The following is a 14,124-nucleotide window of genomic DNA, read 5'->3' as shown; positions in this document are numbered from 1 at the left end:
ACTGGGAAATATACAATTGTCAAGCCCCCCCTTTTCTGCAAATACTAGCCTTCAAATAGTAATAGGCTAAAGGTATTTGCCTTCTGCAGGTAAACTCATCCCTGCACTTCAGATTCAAGTGCAGCATCACCTTTTAATACTAAGTAGCTTTTAAATTTACATTTTACAGCTGCTGTTGGCAGGATGGTTTGAAAAATCTGTTATATTCCTAGATAATGGAATGATAAAAATGTGTTCAACATTTAATTTTTACAGGCTACACACTGCAATGACTTACCTTGACAACGACGCAGCTGCAGCCAACTACTTTGCGAGGCTTTCCTTCCCTGTCGATTTTGCAGAGACCAACCCATTCACCAAGCTTCTTGCTGTCATCAACCTAAACAAAAAATACTTGATCAATATTTTTTCATTGTACAAAAAATAAGCTATTTACTAAACAGGAGCTGCAACTCAGAAAATATTGGGTAACATTTTGGCCTTTTCCTCACAATTTTCAGTAGAGGGAGCCAAGTTATCATGTACAGCCCAAACCAAGTTCTCCGATTGGCATTTCATTAGACACATTAGAACTGTTGCACCAGCCCTCATGCAAAGATCTTTATTGCAGTTCTACATTACCAAGTAACCAGCTATTCGCCATAACCAACAACTGATATGCTGCTCTAACTTAGTACATCACACAAGTGTTAGCCTATATGTAGAGCAATGTTCAGTATTATACATGGAGTCAAAGCATGAACATTAAGCTCTTCAGCCTAACCAGGCCTTAGGCATTACTGGGGGGGGGGTTCAAAGCCACAAGAGCACAAGTATCCGATTCTAAATGGGTACACCGAGTCAAAGAAAGGGTTGATTATAGCATGGAGATTACACTCAGCTTTTCTGACACTGTAATAAGCCTACAAAGAGCATTTAGATCAGTTGGGGAAAAAAAAAAAAAAAAAAACTTAGTAGCCAAGTATGTCACTTGAATGCTACCAGCCATTCCCACCATTCCTCTAGTCACCAAATTACTTTAGAGGTATAAATACTTAGGGAACCAAGTCATGAAAAGTGCAACATGCAATAAACATGGGAAAGAAAGATGTCCTTACTTTGATCAGATTGATCTGATGCTCGGCACAGAGAGCCTCAACCAGCTTCACGTACATTGGTTCGTCACAGTTGGAGGCGAGTACACAAAGATGGGCTTGGCGCCTAAAAGAAGAACATAGATGTGAGAAACACAGCAGCTGAGCATACAACCTCCCAACATTTCTCTAATTTACTACAGGCTTGTCAGTCGTGTTTACTCACTCATGGAGAGTGAAGGGGTATCCGACTTAATATTGAAATCATCACTCAAGCACTGTAAAACCCGATTCTTACTGCAAGCAAACTAAAACTTTACATTTACTATGTTACACTTTAAACTATGCTATAAATGTAGAGAACTAAAGGAATTAAAGGAGAGGTCCGAGCAAAGGCACAAGTGCAGATAGGTGACACCCAACATGTCAGCTGTCATTAAAATAGCTTATTCCACTTATACAGATTGGCAAAATAGCCTGCGCTGAACCATTTCCCCCTAATTAGAAGCAAAAAGGGTTGCATTTCCTTAAACAGAAATAAAAATATTTATTAACTTAATAGAGTTTATGTGTTCAGCCTTACGTTACATACCAGGAGCCTACTGGCTTAGCATTCACTTAACTCCCTGCCAGGACCATGCTGAATATGCTCAAGATTGGGCACCGAGTCATTAGGGCATTCCACAAATGTAAATGCACCAGAACACAACATCCTGTAAACTGAACACTGATCTCACTCTGTGCATACATTTGACAGACACAGTTGATGAGTTAGACTGGGTGCCATTGCTGATGACAGAGGAAGATAGTTACACAAGACATCTTAGGGAGCTGCTGAATGACTTAATATCCAGATGGGATTTGCTGGGTGTGATAAGTACATTTTCGTTTCAGCAACAAGGTGGCAGAACCACTTGAAGTTATAACCTCAAAAACAAACCTATGTAGAACAAATTAGAGAATGGCACCAGTATATGACTGGAACTATGCCGGACCCTGACCACCAAGAACCACATTGGTCTCACCCAATGCCAAAGGTCACACAGGTACACTTACTTGTCAAGAGCCTTGGCAGCTTCGCGGATCCCACGTGCCAGGCCATCATGAATCAGTGCGGTCTTCAGCACTTCTTGAAGAGCGGTGTTAATATCCATTACACCTCCAGCAGAAATGCTACAAGATAAGAAAATGCGATTAGAATTTTGGTGTTCGTGGTAAAAGCAGAGAAGTAACTGAAGGCTACAGGTATGTCAGAATGAATGTGTCACTCATGGTGAGAGTGAAGGGGTATCCGACTTCATAGTAACATCATTCATACACTGCAGCAGCATGATTCTACCACCCGCTAGAGTGGGTTGCACAAAACTTATTACGGCTCCAAGCGTGCATGAGACACACTTCCTGCCTCTGCCCATCGTACACCTGTCCCAGTGACAATAGAGGAAAGGGGACATTAGGAAGTGATATAAATCCCTCGGACCACCCTGACACCATATTGTTCTGTACAGATGGCCATACACTTCTAGCACAGCCCTATCAATGTTGACATTATGGGAACACGTGCTCAGCTTTGGACTATGCATTCTTTAGAACTCCAATCTAAGGAGTAAATAATTTCTTCTGAAAAGATCAATGCCTTTAGTTTGTTATTCTGCCTGCACTAAGTTAGTGATCAGAGCACACTGACACTTTGTTCGTACAAAAGTCACATGACCACTGCCAGCCAGCAGAATGTCCGTACACTGGACTCTACACAGACCCAACCCCGCCATAACACACACCACAGGCCACACTCACCCTTCCTCGGCCATCCTTGATGTCTAATGGATGTTCGGCGTTACTCCGCTGTAATACAGACACAAACGAGAAGCGTTAGCAAAGTCCATCCATCCGCCGCTGTCCCGGGCTCAGGGAGGGCGGGATGCCAGAGATTTCCAATAGATTGTAACTTGCACGGTGCTTCCCTTCAGCGCCGCCATCACTTACCCAACCTACTCCAGAGCATGAAGGAAAGAGAAAGAAACGCGTTGACGTCACGTATTTATAGCCCGTCAGCCGCTGCTCCGCCTCTTGTCGTGAGGGCAAGAGGAAGTCCTACGTACTACACACAGTACATTTCTGCCATATTTGTTAAGGCCAAGAAGCTGGCAAGCTTGTTAGGAACAATGAAGTTCCTATTACATTTGTCTTATTAATAGAACCTTATGCAAAGGAAAAATGGAGGGATGGTAATGCTAAAAATATTGGTTGCCTGTAGAAATGCTGATTTAATTACTACAATTTATCTTTATGTATTTACCTTTCTCACATGTTAGCACTTTTCTGTGCAGTAATATGGCTTGTATTAATGAGAAAATGTAGCTTTTGCGACTGGTGCATTCCACTTCTTATCAACAGTTTGAAATGGATCTAGGGTTATTTATAGTTCATATGATCTGGTTTAAGTAGCTGTATTTGACTTGTAGTTCACCTCTTTTGATCTTTTTTTCCTAACCTGCATCAACTTGCTTTTAAATTTTTATTGACTTGGAAAAAATACAACATTTGTAAAATATACAAAAGCACACCCTCCTGAGTCTGCACTGTTTACTCTGGTTGTCATAGACCCAGGACATAGGTGATTAGGCACCTCCAAGATATGTGTCCATGACAGCTTGGATCTGCATACAAGAAATGTCTTAAATATTGCCATTCAACTCTTGTCCTCGGAGTGCTAAGTCTTACAAGGGACAGAACTGGAATGTGGCAAAGTCGATGGTCGATGCAAAAAAAAAATTCAAAGCAACTCTCTGCTAAGCACCCATCACAAGGTAACTGTTGGTGGAATAGTCAAGCACCAGCCGGAAAGATGTAGGAAATGGACATCCATAGAATTGATGAAGTACAAGCAGTGATGTATGTGCAGATCATTTTCTACTAAACCAGGTAGTGGCATCACCAAATCTCACTCTTCATCTTTCACATTACAATGTAATAATGTAATGTAAGCACATGAGTGCCTAGGTACAATCACATGGCAGTAATTGAACTTTTTTTTTTTCCAGAAGTTATACAAAACTCTTTCAGATATCCCACCTATGGGTTTCCCCCAATGATTTCCTTATTAAAATCTGCGAAACACTTTCAATTTTAGTGTAAGAGGCAAAGGAGTGAATTCAGCCTTAATCTACATCCTAATGATTATTAGCATTTCTTAACATACCAACTAGTTTCCATTAGGATAGCTTCTGGTGTGAAAGTCCATATTCTGGCTGTATGGCAGGGTAAACACACTCAATGATTAACCCTGGACACAATCTGTCATGATTTTTCTGTAATATAAGGGGTATAATAAATAGTTGACTGTGTCATAAGACTTCTGTAGGATGAGCGTTAATGATAACCAAGGTTTAGTAATACGTAATAGGATGAGATCAGTACTTCTTACAACTAGTGCTATGGCCAATAAACATTCCTGTTCAAATGCTAATACGTGAAAAGATAAGGTACCCTGCTCAATCAACCTAAAATAAATTGATCTAACAATTAAAGTGAATAAAATAATTCTTCCTTTAGGAGCCAAATGCAGAAGCTAGTAATATAATAATGTAATTCTGAGTCATAAGATTTCATGTTGAAGTGGCAATACTTACAAGTTTATAATTAAAAGGTCTACCATACTCAATAAAGTTTTTATCAAACAATTAACACTAGCAAAGAAAATACTAAAGCTGTGACCTAAATGATTGTGCACATTAGGATAGAAGGACCAAGGACCCCTAAAACACTCACCTATCATTCCTAAGGGAAGTTTCTGTCCCAGTAATACTGGCTGAATTCAGCAGGACCAAGGTTACAATAGCCATGATAGATAAATAATTTAGACCTAAATTCTGTTGACCTGATCTTGTGTAACACGAGAGAGAGAGAGGAGAGAGAGAGAGATTAAAGAAGTGTGTCCCCCTCTTATGCATTCTTGGACTACACGTAAGGGTAAAATTTTTCCTACTGTTCACCAATGTAAGCAGCATTCTTCATACAGACCTCCACACTAGTGTACTCTGAGATGTAGTTATCATAATAGTAATTATGGCAGGGATTCCCCAAGACCTGAAAGTTGTTTCAAGGTTTCCCCCTCAGAGACACAATATAATCTGTTGGTTTAGGGCAGGGGCGCCCACACTTTTTTGGCTTGCAAGCTACTTTTAAAATGACCAAGCCAAAATGATCTACCAACAATAAAAACTTTGGACTTAATAACTCCTGTGCGCAATAGAGTTTATTTTGAAAGGCAGGGCACTGTGATTTACTCGCCCTTGGGATCTACCGGTAGATCGTGATCCACCTGTAGGGCACCCCTTGTTTGAGGCATTCACAAAAATTAGTGTGGCTTAGTATGTAGTAAACTGACAGTTTCTAGAATGAATATATTCTAGTTTTCTAGAGCTTCAAAGGAGCAAAGAACTGAATTTCTTGCTTACTATGTGGTTGATATAAGATGTTGATGTGCGACTTTCTGAATAAATAATTTCAGGGTCTGTAAAGTGAAATCCACAGTTATGGTGTATTGGTGGAAAACAAGGTCAGGTCACCTGCATGGCAAAGGAGAATTCCACCGATAATGTGTAAGAGCAGAGAAGTTTGAGGTCTGGGTCCTATAGGGTGTACATTTGCCCCATCTCAATTAATCTAAAATTATGTCATTACAAATAGTGGGGAGGAATTAGTTATATTAGAAATACTTTGATTGAAAATGACTACATGTGGCCAAGAATGAACACTCAAGGCAGTTCTTCAGAATATTTGCATAAGTTTGCATGAAGAAGAGCCTCCTGTGTACCAGGAAGATTGCACTATATTCCATAGACTTATGAACGAGGAGGACAAGGGTGGAGATAGTTAAATTCTCTGTGTTGAAGGCACAGAACATTTGAAGCCTGTCCAAATAAATCAGACAATTAACTCATTTTAAATAATTTATTAACTCAGTTCACTAAGTATTGGGGAAAATGTGTTTACGTGTGAAAAAAAAATATTAAGTGAAAAATCAGTTATAATGGAAGCTCTTTGAGGTGAATGACCCTCCCATTACCCCATATTTTCTTGGGTGGCATACACCTCTCTCCTTTAACATGTATGGAAACTCAAACCAGCCTCACAGGAAATCTTTGAAAACTTTAACCCTCTTTCATTGACATAATTTAAAAAATAATACATGGTGTCCTAAATATGGCGGCCTTGCAAATTGGAGTTACTATAAACCTCAGCTGACTGTGACAGGAAATGTGCATGTGGTGAGTCTGGGGGGTTTGGTTATTCTACCCTGTCACCACAGCACCGGTCTCATCATTCTCCTTGTGATCTGCGGAGAAAATCAGATGGTAAAAGGTTCTCTGACATCAGCTTCTGAGGAGAGAATGCTGTCCGATTTCTCTAGCAGGGCATTCAGAAGGCTGCTGTTAAGCCATTGGCTGCCACTGACAACAGGAAGTGAAGGGAACTCTACTTAATGGGACAAAAAAAGATAGCATTAAACTTTTTAACCTTCCTATCTTCTGTACAAAAACCGGTTTCACACCCGGTCTGGTGTGAAACCACAAAGCCATGAAGCATGTGTGAGAATGTGTGTACCCCTGTGCTTAACACACATACAGGCAAGCCTTGTGCCTGAGTATGCAACTGGCTTCAGATAAACAGATGGGAGGAAAATTCGGCACACAAAGAGCACACTGAAGCCCACATAGTCCATCAAGTCAGCCCCCACTTTTACATGATTTTCCTACAGTGCATGAGGTGATGGAGGCTTTTCTTAAGGTTAATGTTGTGGTAGTATGGGATGACAATGAGGAGGCCATCAAGTAAAATAACAGCACAGATAGATACAAATTAGACTTCTCCTCATTAGGTGAAGCTGATTCAACAGTCTTAGGGTGTATTTATGACCACTGTGTCTGTAAACACCCTTTTGTTTGTACAAAAATGTATTTAAATATTCTAAAATAGTTAATATGGCCTATCTGGCAGCACACTGCAATTTAGTATATGCAAACAATGCACTTCCATCATCAAGGTGCCATTTAAAATGCATAGTATATCTTCATGCCAATGTATTTCATTTTACCATGACACAGTCATGTGAATGGGCCCTATTGCTGAGCAGGTATATGACAGACATAAGGATTCCCAGTGTACACAGACACATCATTATAAGAAGTGTCAGATATCATTGTGTGGCAGTGTTACCTCAGAGGGAGGAATGAATGAATGCATTTGTAACATTGCGTGACACAGCTCCTGTTTAATATTAACTTTCTATAGGAACACCTGCCTTTCAGAAACATAGTGAGTGAATGTGACAGAGGAGAGTGTGTAATAAGAGTGAATCCCTCCATGTGATCAGAGGAGGGCGAGTCTAAGTACACAGGACAGCCCTGTGGAGGAGCTGAGCTCTCATTGCACCAACTCAGCTGGGGAGAAGGAACACAAGAGGGCTGCTCAGGAGACAGGTCACTATACCCATGGCTTGTACACTCTGTGTCAGTGTGTGTATACAATGTGTGTGTCTATAATGTGTGTGTCTATAATGTGTGTGTACAGCTGTCTCCTATATCCACTCCTTCATGGACAGGACTTTTATTTGTGTGCTATACATAGAGCTGTTGTGATGAATGATTGGTGTGAGCACACTGCTGGTCTTCCACTTGGCTTTGTCAGATATAACATTAGCCAGGGAGAAGGAAAAGTGTCAGTAATGTGTGTTGTACAGATCACAGTATATTTATGATAATTTCTATATTAATCTAACTTCTTGCTGCTTGATTCCTTAACCCTCCAATACCTTGGTGCCTAAATGTAATCTATTCCTTCCTGCTGTCTAATCTTATGTATGGTATTATCCCATGCTTGTTACCTAACCTTAACCCCTACCCCATTCTTGGTGCCTAACCTTAACACCCTCTGATTCTTTGTTCCTAACTATAACCCTCCCCCCCCACAAAAAAAGGGGCATATTTAGAGAAAGAATGTAGAGTTAACCTACAGGGAGTTTTTTTTATGAGAAAGAATGTTAAAAAACATTATGGAGTAAATATAGGATTTACAACTTTTTGTAAAAGGGCTGGCTGAACAGCAGGAAAATAACTGGATCTAACCTCTTCTAGAAGGTACATGGAAAATCATTTCCACTGGCAACCTTTACGGGTCAATTGTTCAGAAATGTAATTTTATAAAAAAAAATAATCATGACCAACAGGGTATTTAGCAATATTTTGACAGACCAAAAAATAAAAAAACTTTTACAAAAAGGAAGCATAAATATAAAACAAACTTGTATATACTCAAAGCAGGATTGCTGCTTACTGTAGGCTAGAACGCTATTTCTCAACCTCCATATTCTTTAGACTATGGTAGGAACATATATGGTAGGGATCGTGAGCCCTTTTAAGGGACAGCTCGTGACAAGATTGTCTTACACTGCATAATGTCAGCACTATATAAATACTAGTTATTGTGAGATTTTCAAAATCAAAGCGAAAAAAAAAAAACACAAATTGACCCACCATACCCAAATATTTTTTTGATTTCAGGACCAGACACTTGAACAGACTAAATGAAATGTGCAAAAGGAAGCAGAGTAACTACCTCCAAACAAAGACAGCTAAAATTTTTTATCAGAAAATTTTATTTATAACACAATGTATCAACAATGTAAGTTAAATTCAACCAATTTACTTGACTATATTAGGTATAATTTCCCTTATAAGCATAGTACTTTACTACTAGGATTTACACATTGTTTATCTCCCCCACAAAAAAAAAAAAAAAAAAAAAAAAAAACAGGTAAACTATTGCAGAAGGGGGCAGACAAAACCATACTGCAGTAACCTTGTCTGATCTCAACTTCTTTAAATACAAGCATATGTGCCCATTCCATCACATGCACCATCTTTACCTACCGTACCTGCTTCCAATCTTCAGCCATCTTGATTGGCTAGGCCAGGAACATGGCATGGCAAGGTCAGTCCTGGCAGCCGTTTTCTTATTAAATTAGGAAAACAGCCAGGCAGCTGTTTTTTTTTTAGCAGAAGGGACATCACCTTTCCCTTTAGTTGTGATTTAAAGAGAACCTGACACTAGTCTAAAATAGGGTTCATTTAAAACTACCAGTCACATTTAAAAACTGAGTGTTACTTCACTAGTTTCATAATAAATTTGAAGTTGCATGAGTGCATCTCAGAGGTTTTTGGGTAACAATTGGCAATTTTCCTCAGATACTTCAGAAGAGGGAGCCAAATTCTCATCACAGATGACTCATGAAACAATCACATACTTACATAAATGTACAACATACATAACTTTAAATCAGTTTCAAGCCACTACATAATGCACATTCACATCAGGAAGATCAACTTTGAAAGGCGCCAGTTAAAAAAGGCAAACTACCACTGAAAGTAGAATCTACCTAGCTACTTCCATTTAGAATACATGTGCCATGATCACCAGATAATGGCATTGTTATTCAGGACAGAATCACAATTACATTAATGAAAAAACAATTAAACCACATTACAGGACATGGTTGTGATCTGTGGTCACCACACCATTTCATACCTGTAAAGTGTCCAGACCCTCAAAATGGTTATCAGTTCTACACTAAATCAAAGGCTGCATTTTCCAGCTCCTCTTACCATCATTAAATTTAGTGTCATAACGTAAAGGACCAATTGCTATTTGTACTAACAGATTGGTCTGAATTTTGTGCCTCTAATTATGGCATGGCTAAAATCAAGCTTAGTTTGCTTCAGCAAACACCAGCTCTGTAAGTGGTATGTAGCCACTAGGCCTGAAGTATCCCCTAGCTGAATACTGCAAAAAGAAAACCATGTAAGACCATTTTAACTCAAGTCAAACTTCTTTATTTAGATGTTTATTTCTTGGACTTGAAATATTCTTCAATAACGTCCTTGGCCTGAGACTCCTTGCCATAGTCCTGCAAGATCAAAATTCCGTTTAGCAGAAGGGAAAACAGGAAAAACTGCTTACTATAAATAACAAACTGCTTACTATAAAAAACACTGTAGCCATTTTCAGGGACCTTGAAAACCATGAAGTGGTCTCAAGGCTCGTACGATGGCATTTGCTCTTGCCACTATAACTGAACAAAAAGTTGTAAAACTATGTTAAGTTTTACAATGGAAATAATGGCATATAAAAATGCTTTACTGGGAAATATACAATTGTCAAGCCCCCCCTTTTCTGCAAATACTAGCCTTCAAATAGTAATAGGCTAAAGGTATTTGCCTTCTGCAGGTAAACTCATCCCTGCACTTCAGATTCAAGTGCAGCATCACCTTTTAATACTAAGTAGCTTTTAAATTTACATTTTACAGCTGCTGTTGGCAGGATGGTTTGAAAAATCTGTTATATTCCTAGATAATGGAATGATAAAAATGTGTTCAACATTTAATTTTTACAGGCTACACACTGCAATGACTTACCTTGACAACGACGCAGCTGCAGCCAACTACTTTGCGAGGCTTTCCTTCCCTGTCGATTTTGCAGAGACCAACCCATTCACCAAGCTTCTTGCTGTCATCAACCTAAACAAAAAATACTTGATCAATATTTTTTCATTGTACAAAAAATAAGCTATTTACTAAACAGGAGCTGCAACTCAGAAAATATTGGGTAACATTTTGGCCTTTTCCTCACAATTTTCAGTAGAGGGAGCCAAGTTATCATGTACAGCCCAAACCAAGTTCTCCGATTGGCATTTCATTAGACACATTAGAACTGTTGCACCAGCCCTCATGCAAAGATCTTTATTGCAGTTCTACATTACCAAGTAACCAGCTATTCGCCATAACCAACAACTGATATGCTGCTCTAACTTAGTACATCACACAAGTGTTAGCCTATATGTAGAGCAATGTTCAGTATTATACATGGAGTCAAAGCATGAACATTAAGCTCTTCAGCCTAACCAGGCCTTAGGCATTACTGGGGGGGGGGTTCAAAGCCACAAGAGCACAAGTATCCGATTCTAAATGGGTACACCGAGTCAAAGAAAGGGTTGATTATAGCATGGAGATTACACTCAGCTTTTCTGACACTGTAATAAGCCTACAAAGAGCATTTAGATCAGTTGGGGAAAAAAAAAAAAAAAAAAACTTAGTAGCCAAGTATGTCACTTGAATGCTACCAGCCATTCCCACCATTCCTCTAGTCACCAAATTACTTTAGAGGTATAAATACTTAGGGAACCAAGTCATGAAAAGTGCAACATGCAATAAACATGGGAAAGAAAGATGTCCTTACTTTGATCAGATTGATCTGATGCTCGGCACAGAGAGCCTCAACCAGCTTCACGTACATTGGTTCGTCACAGTTGGAGGCGAGTACACAAAGATGGGCTTGGCGCCTAAAAGAAGAACATAGATGTGAGAAACACAGCAGCTGAGCATACAACCTCCCAACATTTCTCTAATTTACTACAGGCTTGTCAGTCGTGTTTACTCACTCATGGAGAGTGAAGGGGTATCCGACTTAATATTGAAATCATCACTCAAGCACTGTAAAACCCGATTCTTACTGCAAGCAAACTAAAACTTTACATTTACTATGTTACACTTTAAACTATGCTATAAATGTAGAGAACTAAAGGAATTAAAGGAGAGGTCCGAGCAAAGGCACAAGTGCAGATAGGTGACACCCAACATGTCAGCTGTCATTAAAATAGCTTATTCCACTTATACAGATTGGCAAAATAGCCTGCGCTGAACCATTTCCCCCTAATTAGAAGCAAAAAGGGTTGCATTTCCTTAAACAGAAATAAAAATATTTATTAACTTAATAGAGTTTATGTGTTCAGCCTTACGTTACATACCAGGAGCCTACTGGCTTAGCATTCACTTAACTCCCTGCCAGGACCATGCTGAATATGCTCAAGATTGGGCACCGAGTCATTAGGGCATTCCACAAATGTAAATGCACCAGAACACAACATCCTGTAAACTGAACACTGATCTCACTCTGTGCATACATTTGACAGACACAGTTGATGAGTTAGACTGGGTGCCATTGCTGATGACAGAGGAAGATAGTTACACAAGACATCTTAGGGAGCTGCTGAATGACTTAATATCCAGATGGGATTTGCTGGGTGTGATAAGTATATTTTCGTTTCAGCAACAAGGTGGCAGAACCACTTGAAGTTATAACCTCAAAAACAAACCTATGTAGAACAAATTAGAGAATGGCACCAGTATATGACTGGAACTATGCCGGACCCTGACCACCAAGAACCACATTGGTCTCACCCAATGCCAAAGGTCACACAGGTACACTTACTTGTCAAGAGCCTTGGCAGCTTCGCGGATCCCACGTGCCAGGCCATCATGAATCAGTGCGGTCTTCAGCACTTCTTGAAGAGCGGTGTTAATATCCATTACACCTCCAGCAGAAATGCTACAAGATAAGAAAATGCGATTAGAATTTTGGTGTTCGTGGTAAAAGCAGAGAAGTAACTGAAGGCTACAGGTATGTCAGAATGAATGTGTCACTCATGGTGAGAGTGAAGGGGTATCCGACTTCATAGTAACATCATTCATACACTGCAGCAGCATGATTCTACCACCCGCTAGAGTGGGTTGCACAAAACTTATTACGGCTCCAAGCGTGCATGAGACACACTTCCTGCCTCTGCCCATCGTACACCTGTCCCAGTGACAATAGAGGAAAGGGGACATTAAGGGACCATTAGGAAGTGATATAAATCCCTCGGACCACCCTGACACCATATTGTTCTGTACAGATGGCCATACACTTCTAGCACAGCCCTATCAATGTTGACATTATGGGAACACGTGCTCAGCTTTGGACTATGCATTCTTTAGAACTCCAATCTAAGGAGTAAAGAATTTCTTCTGAAAAGATCAATGCCTTTAGTTTGTTATTCTGCCTGCACTAAGTTAGTGATCAGAGCACACTGACACTTTGTTCGTACAAAAGTCACATGACCACTGCCAGCCAGCAGAATGTCCGTACACTGGACTCTACACAGACCCAACCCCGCCATAACACACACCACAGGCCACACTCACCCTTCCTCGGCCATCCTTGATGTCTAATGGATGTTCGGCGTTACTCCGCTGTAATACAGACACAAACGAGAAGCGTTAGCAAAGTCCATCCATCCGCCGCTGTCCCGGGCTCAGGGAGGGCGGGATGCCAGAGATTTCCAATAGATTGTAACTTGCACGGTGCTTCCCTTCAGCGCCGCCATCACTTACCCAACCTACTCCAGAGCATGAAGGAAAGAGAAAGAAACGCGTTGACGTCACGTATTTATAGCCCGTCAGCCGCTGCTCCGCCTCTTGTCGTGAGGGCAAGAGGAAGTCCTACGTACTACACACAGTACATTTCTGCCATATTTGTTAAGGCCAAGAAGCTGGCAAGCTTGTTAGGAACAATGAAGTTCCTATTACATTTGTCTTATTAATAGAACCTTATGCAAAGGAAAAATGGAGGGATGGTAATGCTAAAAATATTGGTTGCCTGTAGAAATGCTGATTTAATTACTACAATTTATCTTTATGTATTTACCTTTCTCACATGTTAGCACTTTTCTGTGCAGTAATATGGCTTGTATTAATGAGAAAATGTAGCTTTTGCGACTGGTGCATTCCACTTCTTATCAACAGTTTGAAATGGATCTAGGGTTATTTATAGTTCATATGATCTGGTTTAAGTAGCTGTATTTGACTTGTAGTTCACCTCTTTTGATCTTTTTTTCCTAACCTGCATCAACTTGCTTTTAAATTTTTATTGACTTGGAAAAAATACAACATTTGTAAAATATACAAAAGCACACCCTCCTGAGTCTGCACTGTTTACTCTGGTTGTCATAGACCCAGGACATAGGTGATTAGGCACCTCCAAGATATGTGTCCATGACAGCTTGGATCTGCATACAAGAAATGTCTTAAATATTGCCATTCAACTCTTGTCCTCGGAGTGCTAAGTCTTACAAGGGACAGAACTGGAATGTGGCAAAGTCGATGGTCGATGCAAA

The 14,124-nt window shown here is 39.9% G+C and overlaps 2 protein-coding genes and 7 non-coding genes across 9 annotated transcripts; all 9 read right to left on the bottom strand.

Annotated features, from left to right (window-relative positions):
- Positions 1–221: 221 nt before the first annotated feature.
- On the bottom strand, positions 222–3,149 carry LOC140344985 (small ribosomal subunit protein eS12-like). The gene is made up of 5 exons (XM_072432167.1): positions 3,060–3,149; positions 2,871–2,918; positions 2,130–2,246; positions 1,098–1,200; positions 222–379 (listed from the first exon to the last, which is right to left on the bottom strand). The coding sequence occupies exons 2-5, from the start codon at positions 2,882–2,884 to the stop codon at positions 257–259; spliced, it is 357 nt and encodes a 118-aa protein (XP_072288268.1). The 5' UTR covers positions 2,885–2,918; positions 3,060–3,149; the 3' UTR covers positions 222–256.
- On the bottom strand, positions 446–528 carry LOC140344987 (small nucleolar RNA SNORD100). The gene has a single exon (XR_011923719.1). It is a non-coding gene; the product is annotated as a small nucleolar RNA SNORD100 (small nucleolar RNA).
- Positions 1,277–1,350, bottom strand: LOC140344991 (small nucleolar RNA SNORD101). The gene has a single exon (XR_011923723.1). It is a non-coding gene; the product is annotated as a small nucleolar RNA SNORD101 (small nucleolar RNA).
- LOC140344989 (small nucleolar RNA SNORD101) lies at positions 2,319–2,391 on the bottom strand. The gene has a single exon (XR_011923721.1). It is a non-coding gene; the product is annotated as a small nucleolar RNA SNORD101 (small nucleolar RNA).
- A 6,129-nt stretch (positions 3,150–9,278) lies between the features above and the next one.
- On the bottom strand, positions 9,279–9,362 carry LOC140344988 (small nucleolar RNA SNORD100). Its single transcript, XR_011923720.1, has one exon. It is a non-coding gene; the product is annotated as a small nucleolar RNA SNORD100 (small nucleolar RNA).
- A 582-nt stretch (positions 9,363–9,944) lies between these two features.
- Positions 9,945–13,437, bottom strand: LOC140344984 (small ribosomal subunit protein eS12). The gene is made up of 6 exons (XM_072432166.1): positions 13,343–13,437; positions 13,154–13,201; positions 12,402–12,518; positions 11,370–11,472; positions 10,550–10,651; positions 9,945–10,041 (listed from the first exon to the last, which is right to left on the bottom strand). Exons 2-6 carry the CDS (start codon positions 13,165–13,167, stop codon positions 9,979–9,981), a joined length of 399 nt encoding a protein of 132 aa, XP_072288267.1. The 5' UTR covers positions 13,168–13,201; positions 13,343–13,437; the 3' UTR covers positions 9,945–9,978.
- On the bottom strand, positions 10,718–10,800 carry LOC140344992 (small nucleolar RNA SNORD100). The gene has a single exon (XR_011923724.1). It is a non-coding gene; the product is annotated as a small nucleolar RNA SNORD100 (small nucleolar RNA).
- Positions 11,549–11,622, bottom strand: LOC140344990 (small nucleolar RNA SNORD101). The gene has a single exon (XR_011923722.1). It is a non-coding gene; the product is annotated as a small nucleolar RNA SNORD101 (small nucleolar RNA).
- Positions 12,591–12,663, bottom strand: LOC140344986 (small nucleolar RNA SNORD101). Its single transcript, XR_011923718.1, has one exon. It is a non-coding gene; the product is annotated as a small nucleolar RNA SNORD101 (small nucleolar RNA).
- Positions 13,438–14,124: the final 687 nt, after the last annotated feature.

The sequence above is a fragment of the Pyxicephalus adspersus genome, unplaced genomic scaffold (assembly GCF_032062135.1).
Source record: "Pyxicephalus adspersus unplaced genomic scaffold, UCB_Pads_2.0 Sca292, whole genome shotgun sequence".
NCBI classification, from domain to species: domain Eukaryota; kingdom Metazoa; phylum Chordata; class Amphibia; order Anura; family Pyxicephalidae; genus Pyxicephalus; species Pyxicephalus adspersus.
This window is presented reverse-complemented; position numbering and strand designations above follow the sequence as displayed.